Raw genomic sequence first — 26,793 nt, forward strand, 5'->3', positions numbered from 1 at the left:
TCATAGGATTTGTGTTCCAGGCCCCTCACCAGCTTTGTTGCCCTTCTCTGGACATGTTCCAGCACCTCAACATCTTTCTTGAATTGAGGGGCCCAGAACTGGACACAGTACTCAAGGTGTGGCCTGACCAGTGCTGAGTACAGGGGAAGGATAACCTCCCTTGTCCTACTGGCCACACTGTTCCTGAAGCAGGCCAGGATGCCATTGGCTCTCTTGGCCACCTGGGCACACTGCTGGCTCATCCTCAGCCTACTATCTATCAGTACCCCCAGGTCCCTTTCCTCCTGGCTGCTTTCCAGCCACTCAGTCCCCAGCCTATAGCGCTGCTTGGGGTTGTTGTGGCCGAAGTGCAGAACCCTGCACTTGGCCTTGTTAAATCTCATCCCATTGTCCTCTGCCCACCTATCCAGCCTGTCCAGGTCCCTCTGCAGGGCTCTCCTACCTTCCAACAGATCAACACCTGCTCCTAGCTTGGTGTCATCTGCAAACTTACTGATGCTGGACTCAATCCCCTCGTCCAGATCATCAATAAAGATATTGAACAGGACTGGGCCCAGCACTGATCCTTGGGGAACACCACTTGTGACTGGCTGCCAACTGGATGTGGCACCATTCACCACCACTCTCTGAGCTCTGCCATCCAGCCAGTTCTTGATCCAGCACAGAGTGAATCTGTCCAAACCATGAGCTGCCAGCTTGGCTAGGAGCTTCTTGTGGCAGACAGTGTCAAAGGCTTTGCTGAAGTCCAAGTAGACTACATCCACAGCCTTCCCCACATTCACCAGGCGGGTAACCTGATCATAAAAGGAGATCAGGTTGGTGAGGCAGGACCTGCCCTTCCTAAACCCATGCTGGCTGGGCCTGATCCCTTGGCTATCCTGTAGGTGCTTTGTGATGGCACCCAAGATGACCTGTTCCATGACCTTGCCTGGCGCTGAGGTCAGGCTCACAGGTCTGTAGTTTTCTGGCTCCTCCTTACGACCCTTCTTGTGTATGGGAATCACATTGGCCAGCTTCCAGTCTTCTGGGACCTCTCCAGTGAGCCAGGACTGCTGATAAATGATGGAGAGTGGCTTGGCCAGCTCAGCTGCCAGCTCTCTCAGCACCCTAGGATGGATCCCATCTGGTCCCATGGACTTGTGAGGATCCAAGTGACTCAGCAGATCCCTTACTGCTTCCTCATGGATTAGAGGGGGACTGTACTGGTCCCTGACTCCATCCACCACTTCAAGAGTCCATCTGTCCTGGAGACAACCTGTCCCACTAGTGAAGATTGAGGCAAAGAAGGTGTTAAGCACCTCTGCCTTTTCCTCATCCTTTGTCACTATGTTCCCCTCTCTATCTAGTAAGGACTGGAGGTTGTCCTTGGCCCTTCTCTTGCCATTCATATATTTAAAGAAACACTTTTTATTTTCCTTGGCAGCCGTGGCCAGCCTGAGCTCCAAGTGGGCTTTTGTCTCTCTAATTTTTCCTCTACAAGACCTAGCAACCTCCTTGAACTTCTCCTGGGACACCTCCTCTCTTTTCCAAAGGTGATACACTCTCTTTTTAATCTTTAATTCCTTCAGCAGCTCCCTGCCCATCCAGCCTGGCTGCCTCCCTCGTCGGCTCATCTTCCGGCTCAGTGGCACTGCCTGCTCCTGTGCCTTCAGGAGTTCTTTCTTGAAGCAGGTCCAACCTTCCTGGACCCCTTTGTTTCTAAGGACTATTTCCCAAGGAACTTTCTGAATTAGTTCCTTAAATAGGCTGAAGTCTGCCCTTCGGAAGTCCAGTGTGGAGGTTCTGTTGATGCCCCTCCTGGTTTCTCCATGTATTGAAAACTCTATAATTTCATGGTCACTGGACCCCAGGCAGCCTCCAACCACCACATCCCCTACCAGCCCCTCTCTATTTGTGAGCAGCAGGTCAAGCAGGGCTGCCCCCCTGGTAGGCTCACGTAACAGCTGGGATAGGAAGTTGTCTTCCACACATTGCAGAAACCTTCTAGACTGCTTCTTCTCTGCAGTGTTTAAGTCCCAGCAGATGTCTGGTAGGTTAAAGTCGCCCACCAGAACAAGGGCAGGTGATCTTGAGGCAGCCTCCAGTTGCTTAAAGAGTAATAAATCAACCTCTTCTTCCTGGTTGGGTGGTCTGTAACAGACTCCAACCAGGATATCAGCCTTGTTGGCCTTCGCCTTAAGTCTCACCCATAATGACTCAACTTGAACATCTTTGATTTCTACCTCCACGACATCCAGAGCATCCCTAATATACAGAGCCACTCCCCCGCCCTTTCTCCCTTGCCTGTCTCTCCTGAAGAGTCTGTAGCCATTGATTACAGCACACCAATCATGTGAACTATCCCACCACGTTTCAGTGATGGCGACAATATCATAGTTTTCCTCCAGCACCAGAGCTTCCAGCTCCTCTTGTTTGTTACCCATACTGCGTGCATTAGTGTACATGCACTTCAGCTGGGCTGCTGCTTTTACTCCTAGCTCTAGCCTACCATCCTCAATTCCCTTTGATTTATCTCTGGTGCTGTCATGTTTAACCCCCTCCCCCTTCCATTCTAGTTTAAAGCCCTCTCAACAAGCCCAGCCAGCTTATGTGCCAGGGTCCTTCTCCCCTTCTGTGATAGTTGTGTCCCATCTGCTGATTGCAGACCTGTGGCAAGATGAAGTTCCCCAATATCAAAGAATCCAAAGTTATGTTGGATGCACCAACCTCTGAGCCACTTGTTCATCAAATATGCTTTCCTATTCTTCTCTGTATTCCAGCCTGTGACTAAGGGTATAGATGAAAAGATTACCTGTGCCCCTGCTCCCTCAACTGCTTTCCCCAGTGTCTCAAAGTCCCTTTTGATAGCTTTTAGCCCTCTGTTATTAATCTCATCATTCCCTGCCTGTATAACTAATAAGGGATAGTAATCAGAGGGCTGCACTACAGTAGGCAGCCTCCTGGTAACATCCCTGACCCGGGCTCCAGGGAGGCAGCAGATCTCCCTGTGGAAGGGGTCTGGCCGGCATATGGGGCCCTCTGTTCCCTGCAGAAGGGAATCACCAATAACAATTACCCTCCTTTTTTTCTTCTGCGTACTTGTTCTGATGCGAGGGGGCAACTGGTTTGTCTCAGTTGCCCTCCCAGCCGGTGATGCTTCTGCCTGCTCCAGGATCACCTCATCCTCAACCTCTAATGCCCTATATTTGTTATGTAAGGGCAGCTGGGGATGTGAAGATGGCTGGAAGGGTTTTCCCTTGCCCCTTCTGGCAGGCACCTGCATCCATTCTTCTTGGTTGCTCTGTTCGTCTCCCTCTGGCAAGGGGGACTGCAGAGCATGTTGCTCTTTTGTACCTTCCCTTTCAGCCTTCAGTCGTTCCACCTCTCCCTTGAGTTCAGCCACCAGGTTAAGCAGACAATCAATCTGCTCACACCTAATGCAGCCATTGCCTGTGTCGAGTGCCAGGCTCCAGCACTCCTCACATCCAGACGTCTGGACACCTGCACTCCTACAGGTGGGCTCTGTTTGGGTGCCCACAGTTTTACAAGTATTATACAGCTTGGACCTAGTTTGAACCATGTCTGCTATCCTGAAGGTCCGCTGCGAGTTGTTAGGTGTGGTGGTTTTTTTTTTTTTTTTTTTTTTTTTTTTTTTTTTTTTCCCCCCAGCGGCGCGCGCTGCGCTGCGCTCAGCAGAGACAGCAGTGAGCTCCTCGTTTAAATGTGCCGCTCGCCAGGCACCGCCCTCTGACTCACCTTCCTGCGAGCACTTAGCGCCTGGCAGCCGCTCCCTGCCTCCCTCTGGGCTCCTCAGATCGAGAGAGCCTCAAGAAAAGAGGAGAAAAAAGGCTGCGAGAAAGCGCGTTTCAGCTGAGCTAGCCTGGGTCCTGCTCCAGGATCTACAAGCTTAACAAGTTTAATGTTAACATCAGCTTCCAGTAATGATGTACATACTTCTTTTATCCACCCCTTTAATATAATTTACCATTGCAGCATCAAGTCATTCTATGTAACTAGGAATAACATCAGTATCGTAGATGGTCATTTTCCAGGCTTCAAGCATCTTTCTTCAATTTTCGGTCATTCATCTTCTTATTTCCGTCTGTCTCAGGCATTGGCTAGCTCAATGTTTTTTTCAATGAGTGGAACAGAGCAGGACTCTTGGCACTCTCAGGGCTCATGCCCATGAAGAGCTTGCTATCCAGGATCAGCTCAAACAGCCACAAAGGGATAACATTTTAATGCTGAGCCCTGCTCTAAAGCCACTGAACCCAGTTGCATCCCTAGTGATGGTATGAGTGTTGTTGGCAGAATGTGGCAACTTGTCAGCAAAAGTAGCTATTTCATACAAGCACCATTCCCGTAAGGATATACAGACATCTGTGTTTTGGGGCAGTGTGTTTCTCTATGGCATCCACCTTAATCAAAATTAAGATTACATTTTCAATTAAAAAAAAACAACCAAAACCAACTCCTCCCCCAAAAAGCCCAAACAATGTGGGCTTTTTCTAAGTAGCGTTTTAGTAACTGAGGAGCAGTGACTGTGAATTACAGAACGGATTGTAAAGTGCTGTCTTCACAGTATCACAGTATCATCAGGGTTGGAAGAGACCTCACAGATCATCAAGTCCAACCCTTTACCACAGAGCTCAAGGCTAGACCATGGCACCAAGTGCCACGTCCAACCTTGCCTTGAACAGCTCCAGGGACAGCGACTCCACCACCTGCCCAGGCAGCCCATTCCAGTGTCCAATGACTCTCTCAGTGAAGAACTTTCTCCTCACCTCGAGCCTAAATTTCCCCTGGCGCAGCCTGAGGCTGTGTCCTCTTGTTCTGGTGCTGGCCACCTGAGAGAAGAGAGCAACCTCCTCCTGGCCACAACCACCCCTCAGGTAGTTGTAGACAGCAATAAGGTCACCCCTGAGCCTCCTCTTCTCCAGGCTAAACAATCCCAGCTCCCTCAGCCTCTCCTCATAGGGCTTGTGCTCAAGGCCTCTCACCAGCCTCGTCGCCCTTCTCTGGACACGCTCAAGCATCTCAATGTCCCTTCTAAACTGGGGGGCCCAGAACTGAACACAGTACTCAAGGTGTGGTGTAACCAGTGCAGAGTACAGGGGCAGAATGACCTCCCTGCTCCTGCTGACCACACCATTCCTGATGCAGGCCAGGATGCCACTGGTTCTCTTGGCCACCTGGGCACACTGCTGGCTCATGTTCAGGCGGGTATCAATCAGCACCCCCAGATCCCTCTCTGTCTGGCTGCTCTCCAGCCACTCCGACCCTAGCCTGTATCTCTGCATGGGGTTGTTGTAGCCAAAGTGCAGCACCCTGCACTTGGAGCTATTGAACCCCATCCCATTGGACTCTGCCCATCTGTCCAGGCGGTCAAGGTCCCGCTGCAGAGCCCTTCTGCCTTCCAACTCAGTCACATCTGCCCCCAGCTTAGTGTCATCTGCAAACTTGCTGATGACTGACTCTTCTGTTGTGTACTTTCACTGTTTCATTAAAATATCTTGCAAAGCCTTTTTTTTTTTTTTTTGAGGAAAGCTGATTAAAAAACTCCAGTCAACCGTTCAACTGTTTTTTCCTGCATACTCACTTAGGCAGTACTGCAGCAGAGGGAAAGCATGTAATTCTGTAGGGCACCCTCCTTAAAATACCTCATTGCCAAAGAGAGGTGGGTACTCTCTCCTTTCAGATTATGTTAAACTTCACATCCATGGACCTATTTAAAAGTCGCCTTTGCTGGTATGATTATGTGGAGGTGCGTGATGGCTACTGGAGGAAGGCTCCATTACTGGGTGAGTAGTCATTTCATTTTAATGATGTTTCATGTGTTCTTGGTGCCTGGCGACAGGGTGTTTGTGGTGGTAGCAAACAAAAACAAGGCTACCTTTACCTGGAAGAAGCCTGCATCTGGCCAGTGCGTTGTCCATCTGTTAATGTCTCTGGAGATGTTGCTCTGCTGTATTCACACCAAATGATCCATGATCTCAGCTCTTTGGTAACAAAGACTGCTCCTCCTTCCAGCTTGAGAAGTGAGGCAGTGAGGGAAGTTAGTCAGAGGCACGTCTGGGACTGAACATATAGTCTCTGGAGTTTTGTTACTGCTTTTTCCTAAGACCAGGGGGGAACTGTTAGGTAATCAAAACGACAAAGCCATATGGCTCGTGGCCCAAACTTCTGCCATTATTTCTCAAGTCCGTGTGTTTGCAAATACAGACAGTAGTCTGTACATTGAGCCTCTGTACTTCCAGCAGGAAACTTGCTACACCATGACTAGGGTGTCAAGACTGCAAGGGCTCTCCTGTGCTCCCAAACCTAAGGATCTCAAGGAGATGCAGCTCCTCTGTGTCCTCTCAGTTCGCCTGACTCCTGTTTTCATAATTGGAAGTGTTATTGTTACCCTGAGTCAGCAGTCAAGGGTCCCGCTTGCTTTGCCACTGGCTCTGAACCTGACTCCATGCCCTACCCTCAGTGTCCCAACATGTAACATGCTGCAGTGCATCAGGCAAACCTTTCTGCCTGAAAGAAAAGAAGCAGTCAGATTGTGTAGCATCACCAGCTGTGTTAGAGGTGTTGTGCCCCATGCTGCAGCACAAGACTGTGTTACTCAGCATTGGGAATCAGTGGACTTAGGGAGGTCTGGGTGCTCCTTTCAGCCTCACTGGACATTGCAGCCGAGACACAAGGTGAAGTGCTGAGAACGAAGGTACGCTCTCCAGAGATTTCTGTGGACCTTCCTTTCAGAGCAGAGCTGGCAGCCAGTTTTACTGCTTCCTGCCTGTTTTGAGGTTGGCAGCATTCATTGCTGTTTCTGCTGCACGTGCCTCAGGTAACATTGCTCCAGCAGCTGCAGCTTAGCTCCTCATTATTTATTTTTCTCTGCCGGGTAATATAAAAGCATTTCAGAAGCCAAGCACCTCCCTGTCCCCCTTCTGCAGGTGGACTCAGGAGTGTTTCCATCTGGAAGGAGATCTTGCACGAGTGGCCATGGCTCCTGCAAGGGGCTAAGCCCATGAAATTAGCTCAGAAAAGGCAGACAGACAGCAGTTCAGTGGGGGGTGGGGAGGGGGATTAGTGTGAATTGTGAAAGTGTGGACTTCTCTCATAGAGGAAAAAAATACATGTGCACTGCATATTTTCCCAGGGAAGTGTGTGAAAACCCAGCCTTTAAATGGTGTATGACTTTTTATGAATGGGCCTTTTATCACACACTGTGGAGTTTGCTCATTCTTGTTCCTCATCTGCTTTTCCTCTCCTTGACACCCTTATTAAACTCCAAGTCTAAATCCAGGAGGCAGTTGCTCACTGACCCAAGGGGAAGGAGCTTTGCAGTGCTGATGCTGCTTGTTAGAGTCCTCTTTGGGAGTAGAGGTTGGAGATGCCATTGGTACACTGCAGGGCCTGTCATGCTGCCCCAAAAGCTCTGGACACCTCGGGGACACAGAGGCTTAGAACTGAGTATCTGAGTGAAACTAGAGTCTGAGATAATGCTTGGATAGGCGACTCTACAGGAGGGAAATCACAGAATGTCAGGGGCTGGAAGGGACCTCGAAATATCATCTAGTCCAACCCCCCTGCCAGAGCAGGATCACCTATACCAGATCACACAGGAGAAATGCTGGTAGTTAAATTGCCTTTAAAGAGAAACAGATTTTGAAATTCACCTGATTTGCACTGACTTGCCCTATCACAAAGCTCCTGCACCCTTGAAGAGGAGTTATAGCAGGCAGAGCTGAAAGTGGAAGTGGCTGACTGTGGGCAGGATCCCTATCACCCTGAGAAACTGGATTTAGCCTTGCTGCAGGGAGGTATGCTCTCAGTGCATACTGGGTGCTTGCTCTGTTTTTATGAGGACCTTCTGACTCAACGGGTAGCAGGGCATGAAATCAAGCTAGTTGAAGTTGCTTGTACTGCAGACACCAGCTGCAGGTATTCTGTTTCAGAATTCATCTCAGTGGCAGGATCTGAGTATTTACCATTGCTAGTGCAAAAGGCTCTTGGTCTCTTTCTCTCAAAAGAAATAGAAAGCCTGAAGAGGCTTAACCAAGAAGAGCTGAGCACAGAGGATGAGACATTTTCTCATCAGGACAGCCACATCTTGCCCTTGGTTTGACTTGGACAATCTTCTCTTGGGTGAAAAATGCTGAAGAAGTTTCCAAGGCCTAGCAAGGGGAAAGAATGTTCCCTCATGTTGTATCTCTGAAAGGACAGGGAATGGTTCCGACACTTGCACCTCATTTGCCCAATTATGTAATCAAAATGAGCCCTTTTGAATTTCCCAGTGCAATAGGAGCTGCATCTATCACTACTGGATTCTGCTTCCAGATGAAGAAAACTGTTATTCACTTAATAATTAAAGTGAATTAAGGAGGGAGGGAAAGGCAACACAGATATTAATGTAAAAGCACAAGTGGTGGGAGTGCAAGGGTATTTTACACAAGCACAGCTCCTTTAACCACATACTCTTCACTTTGTGGAGCCACAGGTGTGTACTGTGCTGTCCATCAGATCTTGATTGTCTTTTTCCTGCCTTTTAGGTAGATTTTGTGGTGAGAAGGTCCCTGAAGCAGTAATCTCCACGGACAGCAGGCTGTGGATTGAGTTCCGGAGCAGCAGTAACATCCTGGGCAAAGGCTTCTTTGCGGTCTATGAAGGTACAGCCCTTGCTGCAATTCACGGAGCAGCCAGAATAGGATGTAGGGGTTCATGGCATTAGCAGTTCATGGTGTGGTTAGATACAGCCTCTGCTCTTGTTTTGGGGGGAATTGGCAGATCTTACATGCTGTTTTAGCAAAGTATGGATCTTCCATTGAGATCATCACATTTTTTGGAGGACAGCAGGGTACCAGTGCAGAGTGATAGTTTCCATTCACGGGGCAGGTTCTGTTTGCCCTGATCGCCCCCTGCAAGCAGCAGTGCTGAGGAATTCCTTTCAGTAATTTAGCAGGGAAAGTTATTTTCAGATCATATATTTTGTATCACTTAATGCAGCTTTTTTTGTCGTTGTTACTGGTTTTGTTGTTGTTTTTTCCCAAATGTAATGATTGTTCTTTGGTTTCTGCCTGATATGTTTTACTTGCAGAAGACTAGAAATTAGCATGTCAGATCTTCTGCAGGTCAAGTGCTTTGAAACCTTGCATGGCACTGGAATGGTGAAACTACTTCAGTAGAGGAGCAATACTGCAAAGTCACTAATAAATAATTAACATCCCTTCCCCATATATGCTTAATTTTTACAATAATTATTCTAATACATATTAAAAGCCTTCATTGTGAAACAGACATTTTCTTACAAGTACAGTGTTGTCTGCAGTATTGACTGTAGTGGTACTGACACTGTGTCATCTTTCTTCAGCCATGGAAACAAGCATGACACTGGAAGTCCAGTGCCCAAGTGTCCAATATACTCATGAATAATGATACTAACAGAGGGAAATTAAGACAGCGAGGGACTGCTGGGAAAGTGTAGATGAAGCATATAAAGGATTCACAAGAGCGTGGGGCTAGCAAATCAGTTTCACAGGAGAAATATCTCATTTCTACAGGAATTGTTGCCCCAGAGACAGAGGTGGTTTGCCTGATTTTTTTTTTTCCTCAGTCTTTCCTGAGAAGCAGCTGTTGCCTGGACTATGTGGTTGTAACACCCTTTTTATGTGGTTTGTTGGAATTAGAAGTGATCAAAATAGTGTATTTCTTACAAACATTATAGATAATGTTTTTGGCTTATTGCTTTGGTGGGCTCTTCATCTTAATTGTTACAGTGTGTTATTCCCCAGTGATACCTGCTTTAATAAAATAAAAAAGTGAGGAAAGTTTTTGAGGAGCAACTTCTCTGTTCTTCATTATGTGTGTTCATTATGTGTTCTTTGTTATACATTATACTTCATATTGCTAAATGGTATGGAAAGAAAAAGATGTTTTCAATGTTTTTGCACTGGCTACATGCCAAAGTCCCTATGCAAAACTTCTTTTTTTCTCTTGATAACTTTCCTATTGATTTATAAATGACTCCTAAAGGTCCAGTAAACATGAGCAATGCTTGCTTCACTTGGCTTTTGAGAAGAGCAAATGAAAGTGGAATGTGCATCTAGTGGTCAAACTTCACATCCCTCCAGCTGTTCATATTTTCCCATCTCTTCAAGACTCTGGCTTTTTATGTAACCCTTTTCTGCAGGAAGCTTTCCTTTGGAAAGTTATGAGATCTAGAGTTAAGCCCAAGAGTAAGTGCAGTGTGACTGGTAGAAGCCAGCTTGTACCCCCAAAAAAACAATGGCCTATTGCATTGTTCTTTTCTTAGCTCAGCTTCTTGTTAGAACAGCAGACAGTGAGATTTTTCTGCATCTCTCTCTGTAGTTTATTTGCTGAAATGGGAGAGCTTCAAGAAATCTTCCTTAGTCCTTATTTCTCTGACTCAAGATCTGGTAACAACTTGTTTCTTTCCTTAGTTGTCAGGTGGCTTGCTCAGCTGTTTTGTGACTTCTCTGTGTAGGCAATAAGGGTAAGGAGAGATTTCAGGAAGGGATTTCTCTTTACTATTTAGTTTTCTATTGGTTGTTTAATTTAATCAGTTGTTTATCAGTTTTTCATTTTCTTTCTGCTTTGTTGAAAACCTCTTTGCATGGCTGTTAGCTCTTCTTTTTCTTTTGGACTCTTCTCCCTTGCATATTAAAAGACAAAGTGGGTTTTATCACTGCTGCTCTGTCCTCTGCTTTAGTGAAGCATGAAAATGCTCATGCATCTGAACTTTGGGAGATCTGTGGGTGTGGATTTGAATTTGAATTTTAATTCATCTTGATCTGGGCCTTGAACAGTGAGAAGTAGGTAGCCACGTGAGGGCAGAATTACTTGATACTACATGACAATTAATGTAGGGAAACTGTCATTCATCTGTTCTGTTCCTTTTCCTTCATCAAATTCAAGATGGGACGGTGCTCATGGTTTTGCCTTACACACTACTGGCAGCCCAGAGTTTGTCATCGTTGTTGCTTTCTCAGGCTCTGCCAGCAGATGTTCTTCCATTTTGCAGAAAGTCTCGTCCAGTATACTTAGGGCTTAGATGAATTTTTGTGTGAACTGTTGCAGTGGATAGAGAAAATACTGTTTGCTGCCTGACAGGTTTATGGCTGAGGAAAAAAAAATGAGAGAAAAAAGTCAGTTCTCTGCTGTTGTAGGGGGAGGGAGACCTTTCTCTACAGGGTCCCCCAGAGATTCTCTCTAGTACCTCTCATAGCTCTGCATATATGACCTCAAACTGCAATCTGAATTGTGCTCTTCAGGTGAATTTTGAATATGACTCTTTAATGGTGCTTTATCACTGATTCTCTAGGAAACAAGTTAGCACTGCACTGGTGAAATAGTGCTTGTAATTAGGTCACAGTTCAACTTTAGCATCTTAGAAGGTAAAATCAAGATGTTACCCAACATAAGCAATTTCCAGGACAGTATAGGGAGACCCAGATCTAAATTCCTAATGCAGTGCATGAAGATGATTGAGATCTGTCAGGTGTCATTTCACTGCCATTTCTCTTGCACTTACTGTCAGTGGTTTTTGTTTGCTTGATTTTAAACACATCAAAACATCTGTATGCCTTCTGCAGATGTGTGTTCATCATGGTATAACAGGTTTTACCCTGTGATCTTACTCTCATTTGTGACATCATCTTGAAGGTGATTATCAGAACTGCTATTGTCTTTAAAGTCTGTCAGTTTTGTGTTTAAACTAGATTTTAATTAAACCTTCTGTTCTCTAGTCTCTAAACTTGCTCATTCTTAGGTTTAGCACAAAACTTCTTCCATGGGCAGCAGTCAGCCTTGTGGTCTCCTGGTGAACAGCTCAATTCATGCTTGTTAATATTGCCATCGTGTGGCTGGATTCAATTTGCAACTGGTTGTTTTTTTTTTGTTGGGTTTTTTTTTTTTTTGGTCAGCTTTTCTCTATCCTTAGTTCTGTTAGCAGGTTTTAAGCACTTATAAAGGTGATCAGGAGTGTGAAACACACAAATCCATAAAAATTCTCTGTCCTACTGAGTTCACCTCCTAAGGACAGCAAGAGTTGGACAGTAAGACAGGATACACTGTCACCAGGACAAAATTATACATATATATGTATATATATAAATTATATATATTTATATATGTATGTAAACTTTGTATGTTGCCTTTGTGTAATAAGAGATATTGACACAGATTTGGATGAGGAAGAAGACTGTGTGGAGCAGGCTTTACCTAAGGAAACACCTGCAGACTTGTGGTTTTGTTATTTGTGTTTTATGAAGCTATTTGTGGTGGAGAAATTCACAAAGATACTGGACAGATCCAATCTCCCAATTACCCAGATGACTACAGACCTTCCAAAGAGTGCATCTGGAAGATCACAGTTTCTGAGGGCTTTCATATAGGAATAACATTCCAAGCCTTTGAGGTGAGAAATGTCATTGTATCTTGTATTATGGATATTATTTTGCCTCTATAGAGTCCTTAAAATGAAGAAGAAAGTGGTATAAATAATAATAATATAAAATAATAATTTAGCATTTATTTATTTATTTATTTATTTATTTTTACTATTTCAGGAGGTATTTTCTTCTTACCAGAGTTTTGCTCAGATATTTTGAGACCAAGTTTTAAATATTATGAGTTTTCAAAAACTGACTCTCAACAGAGAGAACTATAAAGGCCCTGAAACTGTTGATGATTTTAAGATTCATGATTCCTTGGATTTTCACTCTGGTCAAATGAAATTGAATGGTCATAATCCAGGCAAGAAAAACTCCTGTTGGTGTCACAGAGGTTTGGCAGATTGCAAGATGTTTGTGGATTCTTCAGAAAAGCACAATGTTGCCATGTATCAGACAGGCTTTGAGAAGCTCAGAAAATGGTTTTCTCTGATAATAAGATGTGTTGCACTCTTCTCTAGGTGCCTAGTGACCTGTTTCTGACTACTGATGCGTAAGTCACAGACAGAAGTGTACGGGACCTGGATTAGTGCATAAATTCCATCTATATCATTGGTTCACAAGTGTCTTGTGAACACTTACTGTGCTTGCTGTGGAAAGGGCTGACACCACTATCTGCTAGCTGTGACCCCACAGCTATTCCTTGAAACTTTTGCTTTTAGTTGTTGTGCTCTGTTCCTTACAGTTTATAGCTGTGAAATAGCAATAGAACTGAGATATGCCTGGGCTTGAATGTGATTTCCTCTTCAGGATTACTCAGTGACCGCCATGAGGCAGCTACCTTCCTGTGACCAGCTGTTTGGATGCTCCTTTGGAAGCCGATCTCTGGACAATGTCTAACTGTGTCTCTATCCTGACTCATAGCACTCATGCTAGTGAGCTGCAAGCACACTCTTTTCCCTTTACAGATTGAGTGGCATGATTCATGTTCTTATGACTACCTGGAGATCCGAGATGGCCTCACTGAATACAGCCCCCTGATTGGTCACTTCTGTGGCTATGAGAAACCAGAAGACATCAAATCCAGCTCAAATAAAGTATGGATGAAGTTTGCCTCTGATGCAACCATCAATAAAGCAGGATTTGCAGCAAATTTTTTTAAAGGTATGTGTTCTAGTACCTTTCAAGGTCAAAGCTAGGGACCATTCATTGGTTAACCAACTTCTGTCCCAAAGTGATCAGTTACCTTTGTATATACTTGTAATTAAGAGCTGTTAGACTTGCCTGTACAACCTCCACTACTGAGTTTGTATACAAATTGCTTTCAGAGTGTAGAGGAGTTTGATGCTTAGGTATGAACATCATCTCCCTGGTTAAGGCAGAAAGCATACCTACTGGGTCAGTATCAGCACAGGCACTAATGCCTTGTGTTGCACAGCTGGGCAGTATGTGACCTCCATTTATCCATGCCAGGGGATGCTGACGTTTTCAAAAAGTACTGGGACTGAAAAAGAGTGGTGAAAACAACTTTCTGTTTAAGTTTTATCACACTTTCTGTTTAAGTTTTATCACAAAGGAAGCCTCAGGAGAGAGTGAAGATTTGAGTACTAGTAGACTCCCAGGGAAAATTTATGAGTGCTTGAGAAGACAAATATGTTCCTAAACTGAGATCCTCTTCAGGAAGATGTGAATAAGATTAAGAGTTTTCTTAACAGCTAGACCTGAGACATGGGCCTTTATCATCATCCTGGTAACTTGATACAGGCAAGAACACTTGGGAAAATACCTGTGGAGCTGTAAGGTAGATTGTTATGTTTCTCTTGGGTTCAGTGACATTTGTGCAGAAATAACAGCTGCAATGCCAATATTTGGATTGCTTAAGTCCTGTGTTTATTTCTGCTTTAATTTTTGGCTTGTGTTAGTGGTGTCACAGTTCACTTGAATCTCCAAATTTAGAGGACAATGTACTGTGTATTAATCTTGATTTCATGAGCTCATAGAGAAATAAAACAAACGTGACAGGGCTCAGACTAGTCTATTATGTGAATTATTTGCCATTCAAATCATAACATTTCATAACCTATAACCTGTAATTCTTTATCCGTGCACTTGTGCACACAAAAACAAAACTGAAAAAAAAACCACCAACAAAAAGAACTCCAACAACAGAAAAAGAAAATAATCCGTTAAATAAAGTTTAATTCAGAGTACATTACTCAGTAAATTTGAGAGATCCTAACAGGCTGTGACAAAGGGTGGTGGCAAGATTATTGGCAGTTATTGTGGTATTTAATTCCAGTCCCTAACCAAATCTCACAGTGCCTAAACTTCCTTGTTTAAATTTTTCAGATTCCATAAAGTCACAGAGAATACTTCCTAAAGGCCTCTGTCAGGTGCTGATAGTGCAAGGCTGTGGCAGATATGTCTTCCCAGGTTTAACACTACGTGGAGACTTCTTGGCCTGCAGCAAGTCATCCTGTAGAATCTGAGTTTGTAGGCAAAGAAAGTTACACAGTGGGTTTTGATGATCACAGGCATTACAGCTTCTTAACTCTCAAGCAGGTGATTTGGCATCCAGATTAGAAACTACTGAATCTATAACCAGGCATGAAGCTGCAAAGAAATACTCTGTTTGCTTCACAGCAAATCCACAAACAGAAACCAGGAAATAAAATTTGTTTGTACTGATACTGTTGCAGTGAGAGGTTCCTGACTGAAGGAAGGCTTTGTAGGAAGACAGTGTTACCAATAAAATAAAATAGATTATTTCATTTAAAAGAGGAGAAAGGAACAAAAAGTGTGAAACAGCAGAGATAAGCTCAGGTGTGGTCTGTGAGGTGGATTGAAAACTGGCTCCACAACAGAGCTCAGAGAGTTGTCATCAATGGCACAGAATGAAGTTGGAGGCCTGTTAGCCAGTGGTGTTCCCCAGGGGTCAGTATTTGGTCCAGTTTTGTTCAATATCTTTATCAGTGACCTGGATGAGGATATTGTGTGTCCTCAGCAAGTTTGCTGATGAGGCAAAACTGGGGGGGGTGGGTAGCCAACAGCCTGTCAGGCTGTACTGCTATCCAACAAGATCTGGAGAGCTGGGTGAAGGCAAACCTTATGAAGTTCAAGAGGGACAAGTACAGTGTTGTGTGTCTAGGGAGGAGTAAAGACAGGCACCAGTACAGGTTGAGGGCTGTCCTGCTGGAAAGCAGGAGAAAGACCTTGGAGTGCTGGCGAACAGCAAGTTCTGCATGGGCCAGCAATGTGCCCTTGTGGCCAGGAGAGCCAGTGGCATCTGGGGTGCATCAGGAAAATCGTGGCCAGCAGGTCTAGGGAGATTCTTCTCCCTACCTTCTCTACCCTGCTGAGACCACACCTGGAATACTGTGTCCAGTTTTGGGCTCCTGTTCAAGAGAGACAGGGATCTGCAGGAAAGAGTCCAGTGGAAAGCCACAAGAATGATTGGGAGACTTGAGCATCTCCCATGCAAAGAGAGACTGAGAAACAGGGTGGTTTAGTCTGGAGAAGAGAAGACTGAGAGATCTGATCAATGTATACAAATATCTGAGGAGTGGGTGTCAAGTGGATGGGGTCAGTTTCTTTTCTCTGGTCAGCAGCAATAAGACAAGGCTACAAATTGGAACACAGAAGGCTTCACCTCAGCATGAGAAACCTCTTCAAAGTGTGGGTGACAGACCACTGGAACAGGCTGCCCAGAGAGGTCATGGAGTCTCCTTCTCTGGAGACTTTCAAAACCCACCTGGATGCATTCCTGTGTGAAATACCCTAGGCGATTCTACCTTGGCAGGGAGGTTGGACTCGATGATCTCTGGAGGTCATTTCCAACCTCAGAAGTTCTGTGATTCTGTGTTAACACTAAAGTCAGAGGAAGAGAAGGTGGAGGTACTTCATGGCAGAGGAAATATTACCTGCAACCTGTGGAGGATCCATGCTGAAGCATGGGGGAAGTGTAAGAAGGAATTAGCAGTGAAGTCCTATACAGACTGTAGCTCCCAGCTGTGTGGGAGAGGGCATCCCTTATAGCCTCCCACTGCCAATACTTTGACATCTACACCCAATATAATGTTTCATAATGTTCTAATTACTGCTACATAGATCAAATAGGAAGATTCTTAACTTGCATTCAGATTTACTCTCCTCTTTTCCTCATGCCTTTATGTGCTCATGGCTTTACTGGAGGGACTGAGTGTGAGCTGTGGTGTTACCAGGCAGGTGGAGAGGAGTCTGGAGTAATGCTGAGCATGGGAAAGGAGAGCAGACAGATGTTTTTCCTGAGTGTTTGCACATTTACTCCCCTTCCTCTCTTGTGCTGTTTGTTTTGTTTGTTTGTTTGTTTGTTGGGTTTTGTGTTTTTTTTTGGGGGGGGGTGGGGGGAGTTGCTTTAGTGTAGGATTTTTTGGAGGGAGGGTGGTTTAGGTTTTGATTTTGTTTCCCAGTATCCAGATCAGTATTAAAATATTTATATTATTTGGCCATAAATCAAGTTAAATTCCTCAAAGCTGACTATTTTGTCCATGACAGTAGATGGTGGGTAGTTTCCCTGTCTCAGCCCAGAAGATTTCTTGCTTCTGTTCTTCATATTTTCTTCCCCATTCCACTGGAGTAGGGGGACCCAGGAGTGAGCCAGCAGCTGAGTGGGAGTCTGGCTGCTAGCTGAGACCAACTCGCTATGATTATGTTAATAAAACCACTATTAAAGGATGCACATGGAATCAGAAGCCAGAGTGGGAAGTCAGTATGTCTAGAAATCTATATATGAAAATGTCAGTTCAAACTGTTGAGACCTGAAAGAATGTGACTTCAGAGCTGGGGCAGCAAGACTTCATGTCTCTGTGAAAATGAAGAACTACCTGCACATTCTGCCAGCTCCTTTGCTGCACCCTCCTCAGTGGGATATGGTCTCCCACAGCTCCATTAGTCTGGCCACAATAGTGGGCTGGTTCTTGGTAGCTCATTCACTGGGGAGCATGAGAAATTTGAAGAACAAAACAAAGAAACAAAAGCCAAATGAGACCAAAATGCAGTTGTTTTTTTTCCTATCAGACCACAGTTTTCTGCTTCTATCTAGAAAAACTCTCTTGACTAGTAACAGTAGTTGTAGTAATTTGAGTTTTTGATGGTAGGAGTGCTTTAGCCCTTGTGAGGTTTGCTACGGTGCCTGCTCTGTGGGCTTGGCTTACCAGCCAGTGTTCTACTCCTGTATAGAAATGTTGCCTAAGGAATATGATGGGGTTGGGGTGGTTGGGAAAGTGTGAAATGTTCTGGTTTTCTCCTGACAGAGATGGATGAATGTTCTCTGCCGGACAATGGTGGCTGTGAGCAGCACTGTGAGAACACGCTGGGCAGCTACAAGTGCACCTGTGAGCCTGGATATGAGTTGACAGCTGATAAAAAGAGCTGTGAAGGTGAGTAACTTACACATTGAGGCATCTGTCTATAGGATGGATGCTACAGCTAATAATGAAATTGAACAAACTTGGTGATAATTTTCCTTGTCCTTACATCCTCTTTGTTTCTCTCTATATTCTCCCATCTGAAAATTTCCTTTTTGCCAACATCTTCCACTGAAAATAAAGTTTTAGCTGAAAAATTGAAAATATACTAAACATCTCCTTCCTGCCCAAAGATTTCTGTTTAGACCAAATCTCCCATGGAGCAGCATAAGAAGGAGCTACAACCTGGCAATTGAGTAGCTCCAGAGTCTTTCTATACAAGGCTGATTTTTTAAAAAAATAAATTCCTTTTGCAGAATAAAATATCAATGTTTTGCCAGCCTGCAAAACAGGCATTCTCCATACCGAGGAGTTGGTTGCCTTTTTTTCTGTTGTGGAGTTAAAAAACCCTTGTCTTTGACAGAAACTGCTTCTGTCAGCTTTCTAGTCATGAGTTAATCTCTTACTGTTTGCTCCCACCAACAATACAGCTGTTAGTGTGGTGAGAATTCACTCTCTTAGCTCTGTGTGTAGGGATCAGCACACATTGTGCTTGTTGCTCTCAAACTTGTCCGGTTTGCCCAGACTTCTGCTTTTGTCAAACCAGTTGCTGTCCACTCAGTGAGGGGAGAGTCAGGTGTGTCTAAAAGACTGTTGGAAGCTTTATTTTTTAAAAGTAATTTCTTGCACTGTTGAGCAAGCCAGTTAGTATAGCTTGGCAAGCATTTTTAAACTTTCACCTTAGCCTCCTGTTTTAAACTGCATTTGTGGGCAATGCAGGAAGGGTAGTCTTTGAAATTGTACTGGTGCACATTAGAGTAAATTGCTTTTGTTTTTCCAAATAAGCTTGCTGCCCTTTTTTTGTATGGAAGCTACTCTGTTGGATTAGTCTTGTTAGTGCAAAATGATGCTGGGAACAAGATGCAGGAAGCTTTTATCCCTGTGGATCTTGAACATGTGATTATAGTGCATTAATCCCAAGGAACTGCAAGAAAAAAATTGCTTTGTTGCAAATACAGTTTTGTGGAAGAAGAACAAAGAGGTGATTCTTTAGAAGTAAAAGCCATGCCCTCCCACGAGAGGATGAAGATGAGGTGTCCTAACTCTTTTTTAAAATGGGATGATGAAGCTAAGTTTAGCTTTGTCTTCTACTTTTCATGGAGAAGGTGCAGTCCCCGTCTGATAAGACATTGAAGAGTTGACAGGTGTGCCTTCCCTAGAATTCCAGTACCTTCCAATTATTCTATTATGGACAAACTTGAAATGATAAGGCTGAATTAATCAAACTGGCCTTTATTGTGCATGTCAAGTCAATGGATGCATAGTAAGCCCAAGGCTATAGACTAAAAATGAGATAAATTTTACACTATTTCAGTGGCTTTCAGGGCCACAACCTGGCTGTGTGTGTTTTACTGGTGATTTACAGCAGGTGACATGTCTGTAGTCTTCACAGCCCCCCGCATTTAAAATCTTTTCTGGAAGCTGGGTTTTGAAATGTGCTACCAACCAAGATCTGATTAATTTCCTAGCTAGCAGCATGGCCCAATCTGTGTGTCTGTACAGAACCAAGTAAAACTTGTGTTCATTTATTGCCTCTCCAGCTGCCTGTGGGGGCTTCATCACCAAGCTCAATGGGACCATTACTAGCCCTGGATGGCCCAAGGAATATCCTACTAACAAAAACTGCGTCTGGCAGGTGGTAGCTCCAGCCCAGTACCGGATCTCTCTGCAGTTCGAAGTGTTTGAGCTGGAAGGCAATGATGTACGTAACCAGTCCCTGCATCTCAGAGGTGTGACTATTGGCTAGCTCAGAGCCAGATAAATCCTTGGGGTACAAGGAAGTGGAGATTCTCCCTCTGCTGGTGGAGCTTCTTGTTGTTTCCCTGCCCTTAATATATTAACCCAATAATAGTGATTATTTTATTTGAATTCTGGACCTGCTTTGTCAATGGAGTGGAAGGATTAAAGCTATTCTGTTACAAATGGACTTGTTTCTACCAATTTTGTGTAATTGTATGTGTTTTCCATACCTAATGGCTGCCCCATCCCCTCTTCCCACCCCTTACCAGAGCTGCAAGAAACTAATTGGAAGTGAACCATGAAATAGAGTTCTTCAAGGGTACAAAAAAAACCAGTAAAAGAGACTGTTCTCTGCCCAGGGCAGGATGGATTTTAAACAGAGCATTCAGGACTTGCTTTCTCTGTTGCAAATGGGAGCAGTTGCTCTTTCTTCATTTGGCAGGCTGCTGAAGTTTGTTCAACAGTGACAGGTTCTTAGATAAGATGGAAGTAATTATTTTAGCTAAAACAAATGGAAATATGATAAACATGCTCATGCTGTAAGACCAGGACAGCAGGGAAAGTGAATGAGAACACTGACAGAGAAGAATCCGGGGAAGTTGGGAGTGTTTTGAGTATAAGGCTCTTTCTGTTCCCTCTCAGTCAAGCCTCTGTCCCCTTACACTGAAATGCTCTGTTTAAAGTTTACAGAGCTGAGAAATCTCTTTCTCTCTTGGCAGGTCTGTAAATATGACTATGTTGAGGTCCGCAGTGGGTTGCCTTCTGACTCCAAGCTTCATGGCAAATTCTGTGGTTCAGAGAAGCCTGAAGTAATCACATCATATAGCAACAACATGAGACTGGAGTTCAAATCAGACAACACAGTCTCCAAGAAAGGCTTTAAAGTTCATTACTTCTCTGGTATGTGGCCATATTCTTTCACTCATTTAGCTGTTTCCTCTGAACCTTTTGGGTTTGGTGACTTTCCTTCAATCTCCTGTCAAATCAGGCAGAGCCTGACATGGTGCAGTGTAGGGTCTTATTTCATGGTGTGGCATCAGCAAACCCTTTCACAGTGGGAAGCAATGGGGAACCTGATCCTAGAAGTTAGTTCTGTCACTGGAGTCATTAAAGAAGAGCCTTTTCCTCTTAAACGGGAAGAGTTAGAAAACTTCCAGAAGTCTTCTGTACAGCAGTTCTTCTCACCAAAGCAGGACATGCTAGTGGAAGTTTGTTATCCTCTGTTCTGAACCCTCAATAGCTCTTGGTATGATGTGCCTTGTTAGGAGGCAGTTCTGGTGGGTGAATATCGAAGTGGGAACTCAAATTTCATGCTGTGTTTTCAGCACAGACTGGGGAATAACAGAGGATGATCAGGCAAAATGGCCTTGGATTAAGACAGTTGTAAAGCAGAATCAGGGCTAGGGGTTTGGCTTACTAAATCTAAAAGGAAGGGCCAAGGTGGTGTATGTTTCAACTAGAAATGTTTAGGAGTGAGGTTAATTAGGTTCAAGGAGGGCACTTGCCCAAGAATAATTAGAGATTAGCTGCTTGTAAACTAAGTTTGGTGGGAAACCATGAAGAGTAGATAGTGCACTCAGAAGAATGAGATTCAGGAATACATAGTCCCAGACACACAGGAATGAACTTCTACTGGGGCATATTTCAGCTTCAGGGAGCAGCTCATACCTTGTGCTCTCATTCAGAACTGTTCCAAGATGGAGGCCTATCAGAAGTTCGGAACTTGAAAGTATAAGGACTAGCTGGTAATTTTTTTTGCCCAGACTGCTGAACTTATGTGATACATTTCCTGGACTCCATTCTGAAAGAAAGAGACATTGCTATAGGTATATTTTAAATAAGAACCTTTCACTATTCAAACCTACCTTGTATAATTAAATGTGTTTGTGATGCATTTTATGGAATGAAAGAGAATTGTATTGAGGCTAAAAAGATGACTGGACTAATCCAGCAGCAAAGGTTGGAGGTTTGCATTGGTATCTGGCAGTCTGAGTATGGAACTCCCATACTACTGCAGTAGTCTGTTTCTCACTGCCAGCTCCATGTTTGTTGGTTTGATCCTGACCAGACAAGGATGAATGCTCCAAAGACAATGGTGGTTGCCAGCATGAATGTATCAACACGTTCGGGAGCTACGTATGCCAGTGCAGAAATGGCTTCATGCTGCATGAAAATGGTCATGATTGTAAAGAAGGTAAGGTCTCCACTCTCTGCCGGCAGGAAAGACAAGGTTCTTCAAACACAGCTTGAGACGGTGTATGTCCTGCCTGATGTTGGATGTTTATGCAAGGTACCGGACTGGGGCACTGAAAAAGTCCCATCTGGATGAAAAAGTACCTAGAAAAAGGAAGAAGACTTGTTTTCAGCTGGATCCATTTGCAAATCTGACCCTTTATGTGCCATGGGGGGTGAACAGGGTGGAGAGAAAAGTTGGACTGGCAAAAGGAGCAGTTATGGGACATCATCATTATATTAGTCACTGCTGCTTCATTTAATTATTTGGTTTGAGTAAGAAGATAGAAGATGGGCTGATCTAACCAATTACTGCTGCCAAAATTACCTTGCTTCCTGTGCCCCTATCCCTGATGTGTGCTGCCATGGCCTTCCTATGTATGGTCTGTGGTTCTTACCTGATCTCTCCGTGAGGTGATTCAGCTTTCCAAGTCAGCAAAACAAGTAAAGGCTGAGATAGCACCAGAGTCAACAGGGTGGAGAGGTTGGGCACCATGTCACAGGAAACAGGGCAACCAAAATATAAGAGATTATGTTTGAGAGTGAAGAGATGGGTGAAGTTAATGAGTCTGTTATGAGTGGTCCATTTCACCAGTTTGCCAAGTTAGGCCAAAAAAGTATTAGACAAACCTACTGGAACTGTGCAGTAATACTGAAAATTCTTGTTCCCTGTTTCTGCCTTGTTGAGGGTCTCAGTGGGCAGAGAGGAGCATGTAGGATGTTACATGGTTCTCATGTGAGACCTGCCTTGATGCCTCCATCTTATGATCTCTCTTCCAAGCTGGTTGTGAGCACAGGCTCAGTGCTGCAGAAGGAACAATGAGCAGTCCAAACTGGCCTGACAAGTACCCCAGCCGGAAAGAGTGCACCTGGGACATCTCTGCAACGCCTGGTCACCGAGTGAAAGTAGTGAGTAACTAGTCAGTGGGGACACAAGGGGGCTAACTGACTGGATTGTGAAGAACTTCAGTGACTTTCCCCTGACACTCTGTGAGTGGGAGGTTGAGCCTTGTAGGTCCTGTGTGGGATGCTTAAAGAAGGATATCTTAGAAGGCTGTCCCTGGCCTGCAAAAGAATGGAAAGTCTCAGAGGGAAATGAGGTAGGGGTGAGGCAGCTTGGAGGAGACTCCAGAAGATGTGGAGCATTGCTCTCTCTATTAACAGAAGATGTAAGGTGCCCTCCCAGCCCTACCCCTCCTCATAACCCACTCTGTTAGGACCATCTTTGCATAAGGTGGTGGCAAAGCCAATCCGCAGCCCCTCTAAGGGAGAAGCATCAGTTCTTGTTTTACAGCGTGGCCTTATGCTTATGGCAGGACATGTCCAGAGCTGTGCAGATGGCCCATGCACTGGGGGAAATAATGCCTTGGATCCCTGTGCTCAGTGGCAGTAGGATTAAAGAACTGCCCACTCTCTACTAGGTAGGGGTGGTTAGTGGCAAGAGTATGAGTATATAAGACTTGCTGGTGAAAACTGTCATGCATTCAACGTGAGGCAGCAAAACTAAGGTTACGCAATATATTCATATGTACTGTTGAGCTTTGCCACGCAGAGATCACTTTTGTTTGAAGGTACTGCTATTCTGTTCCAGTTAGTGGGAAAGACATATAATGTGACCCAATTCTCACTTGGCATTTCATCCTCTGCTCAATTCAGATTTATAAATGTCTGTCCTAATTCTCTTATTCTTACTGTAGACCTTCAATGAGTTTGAGATTGAACAGCACCAAGAATGTGCCTATGACCATTTGGAAATCTATGATGGGCCCAACAGCAAGTCACCTGTCCTTGGTCGTTTCTGTGGCAGCAAGAAACCAGACCCTGTAGTGGCTTCTACCAACAGAATGTTCCTCAGATTTTACTCTGATGCTTCTGTGCAAAGGAAGGGCTTCCAAGCAAAGCACAGCACAGGTAAGCTGGTTGATTGCCAGTCCTCCAGTGTGATGTTGTCAAATCTCACTGTGTTGTTTACCAGGAAAAACGAGGCACACTTTTCTCCCGTTAGCCTGAATTTTAAGTAGTTGTAAATTGTGCTAACCTGTTCCTAGACCATTATTTGCACTATACCATAAATGCTGACTTCTTTATCAGCTCAGAGGTCTCTTGATGTCAGACATTCCTGCTCATTTCTGTTTAAATGGAAGGTGTTTGGTTGAACAGCAATCCATTCTATTCCTCATCCACCCTTATAAAATGAGGTGATGTGTTCTATGTGTTGGCCCACACATGGAATGGACTGGTTATGGTGGAAGCACGTATTTGTTGTGGACCAACACAGCAAGCTGGATTTCTCTTTGGCAGCCCAGAGGTGGGTGTGTTGTACCAGGATTCACTTTTTTCAAATACCTGCTTCTGTAAACATCTGAAATATGCTCTGAGCATGAGAGACTGTTGAGGAGGCATCTTCCAAATCGGCTGCAGGGAAAGTCTGCACAAAAGCACACGTGTTTTGTGCAAGCATGGGGCTACCTTTGTGCAATGCATGGGCAGAAAATTATTATCTTGGTCTCTAGATTTTTAATGTGCTTTTTAATGTGGTAAAATACCTGAAGTCAGAATTTCAGATGCAGACCATGTGCAACGAACATGTTAAGTTTTCCTTTTCACAACTACTCTATAAAATAATATGTTTTTCTAGAGCATAATGTGGCAAAAATCCCATCCTGGCAGTTTTAACTGATTATCCTTCATGCTCTGTACCAAAAGGGCCAGACTTCTCTGTGCTGTGTTGGTCAATGGATTGATTCGTGGGTGACTGGAAAATACTCCAGTGATTTACAGAAGTTTGGTGCAGTGGTTAATTAACTCCCCCGTTTTATGTGTATGTCATGCTGGAGGTCTTCTCTCCTTATAGCTAGCCCAAAATTTGGATGATGAATCTTTGTTTTGTTATAGGACCTTTGATGAGACTGTTTTGTTCTCTTTTTTTCCTCCAGAGTGTGGTGGGCTCTTAAAGGCTGAAATACGAACTAAGGACCTGTATTCCCATGCTCAGTTTGGGGACAACAACTACCCAGGTCAAGCAAACTGTGAATGGGTAATTGTAGCTGAAGATGGTTATGGGGTGGAGCTGATATTCCAGACATTTGAGATCGAGGAGGAGGCTGACTGTGGGTATGACTACATGGAGATTTATGATGGTTATGACAGCACTGCTCCCCGTCTGGGACGCTTCTGTGGCTCAGGGGTAAGCTGGGGGGGGGGCGGATTTCATAGGCCTAACTGAAAGTGGCAAGAAAGGATACTCTCATATGCTTTTCAGAGAGGGGCAGCTCTTTCCTACTGATGATGAAAATGCCTTCTATGTCTAGGTTTTACTGCTTCTCCTGTTGCTAGAGATGACAGCCATTTCATCTGATGTACAGAGTTCATCTGAAAACCCTGCTGAGTGGCTGGCCCTTGCTAGCCTAGGGCACTGCTGTGCCTCAGCCTAGCACCAAAAACGTTGTGCAGATGTTAGAAATAGCTTCCAAAGGCCAGTGTCATCCTCAGTCACTTTATGCCTGAATCCAAGTCACATTGCAGCCATGTAATGGCAAGGTTGAAGGGTGGAGGGACTTGCAGAGCTGCCTGTTTACTTCAGGGTGGCATGTTGTCTCCTAAACTGTTATCTGTGATAACAGTTAGTGTGACTGTTAGCGTCACAGTTAGAGTCACTGCTGGTGTGAACAGTAGTGTGTGGCATTTAAAACCAGAGGTTCAGTATTTAATTGCTCTAGGACTTCAGCAACGGAGAAGGTTCTTAATGCATTTAAAGAGAGACATGTAAGGTGCAGGTGTTTGGGAGCAATTGTTGCAAACTGAGGAAATGGTCTGGAAAATAAACACAGATGTAGCAACTTCATGTGAAGAAGTTCAGAGCAGCAGGGCAGTAATTTACCTACCTGCACACTGGCAAATGTAGTATGGCTGGGAAAGTGTGGGCTGCAGAGAAGCACAGGAAGGTTGTAGCAGGTAACAGCAGTGAGGAAGATAACCACAGTTGACACGTATAATAGGTGGCTATTTTGCTGCTAAGGTACCCTGAGAGGGCCCCAGCTGCCAAACAGGCCCAGTTTAGGTTTCATATCCTGAAAGGATTATGGCCAATTAAAGAAAACTTAGAAGAATGGAACAGGAACATCCAGGGAGTCATATGAATGTGACTTAAGAAAAACAACTGGGAAAATTTGGGTAGTAGTGTGGGGTGGCATCAGTCTCCAAACATAAAGGGAGAATAAGGGAGGTCAGAACAGGGCAGGAGGTACTGAGGACTTGCTGTCTGTTTTTCTTGACATAAGTTCTAGCTCCACAGTTCAGCTATTTAGCCTGCAGACTTGACAACTCTGTGCTGTCTTCTTTTCTACAGCCTCTAGAAGAAATCTACTCTGCGGGAGATTCCATCATGATTCAATTCCACACAGACGATACCATCAACAAGAAAGGCTTTCATGCCCAATACATAAGTACCAAATTTCAGGATGCATTGCACATGAGAAAGTAGTTTGACTGCTCCTCACAGACACTCCCTTCTGAAGATTAAGACATTTGACTGTAATCTTCGGTTTTTGGTTTGGGTTTTGTTATTGAGTTTTGGTTTGGGGTTTGGGGGGGGTTGTTTGTTTTGGTTTGTTTTTTTTTTAGCCAGCCTCTGTTCACCTGGCCGGAAGCAGTGTATAGTATTTGCTGTAACTATAAATCCAATCTCAAACATTTGCCTCTGAAATTATTAGCATGATTCTTTCTTATTAACATACCCATGACCAAAAATAGTCTTTTAATAATACGTACTGGGGCATAAGAATTGTATTTTGCACAGCTCGCCATGGTTCAGAGTGAAGACTGAACTGAGAAAAGCCTTCACCTCTTGAATCTCTTGTTTCTAGATGACATTTCCTAACCACTCTGTACACGAGCTGTCTGAACACATTTTCTGGAGCAGGTGATGTGAATGGCCA

The 26,793-nt window shown here is 44.3% G+C and overlaps 1 protein-coding gene across 1 annotated transcript in view; it reads left to right on the forward strand.

Moving 5' to 3' along the window:
- The window catches only part of TLL2 (tolloid like 2), a 98,556-nt gene extending 72,092 nt beyond the window's left edge, over positions 1-26,464 (forward strand). The window contains exons 10-21 of the mRNA XM_064144858.1: positions 5,678-5,780; positions 8,523-8,639; positions 12,261-12,406; positions 13,349-13,544; positions 17,672-17,797; positions 19,426-19,586; positions 20,344-20,524; positions 21,693-21,818; positions 22,638-22,765; positions 23,554-23,767; positions 24,793-25,043; positions 26,205-26,464. Of these exons, the coding sequence (XP_064000928.1) occupies positions 5,678-5,780; positions 8,523-8,639; positions 12,261-12,406; positions 13,349-13,544; positions 17,672-17,797; positions 19,426-19,586; positions 20,344-20,524; positions 21,693-21,818; positions 22,638-22,765; positions 23,554-23,767; positions 24,793-25,043; positions 26,205-26,339 (1,884 nt within the window). The 3' untranslated portion in view covers positions 26,340-26,464. The remainder of the gene's footprint in view (positions 1-5,677; positions 5,781-8,522; positions 8,640-12,260; positions 12,407-13,348; positions 13,545-17,671; positions 17,798-19,425; positions 19,587-20,343; positions 20,525-21,692; positions 21,819-22,637; positions 22,766-23,553; positions 23,768-24,792; positions 25,044-26,204) is intronic.
- The last annotated feature ends 329 nt before the right edge of the window (positions 26,465-26,793 follow it).

Source organism: Pogoniulus pusillus, chromosome 6 (assembly GCF_015220805.1).
Source record: "Pogoniulus pusillus isolate bPogPus1 chromosome 6, bPogPus1.pri, whole genome shotgun sequence".
NCBI classification, from domain to species: Eukaryota; Metazoa; Chordata; class Aves; order Piciformes; family Lybiidae; genus Pogoniulus; species Pogoniulus pusillus.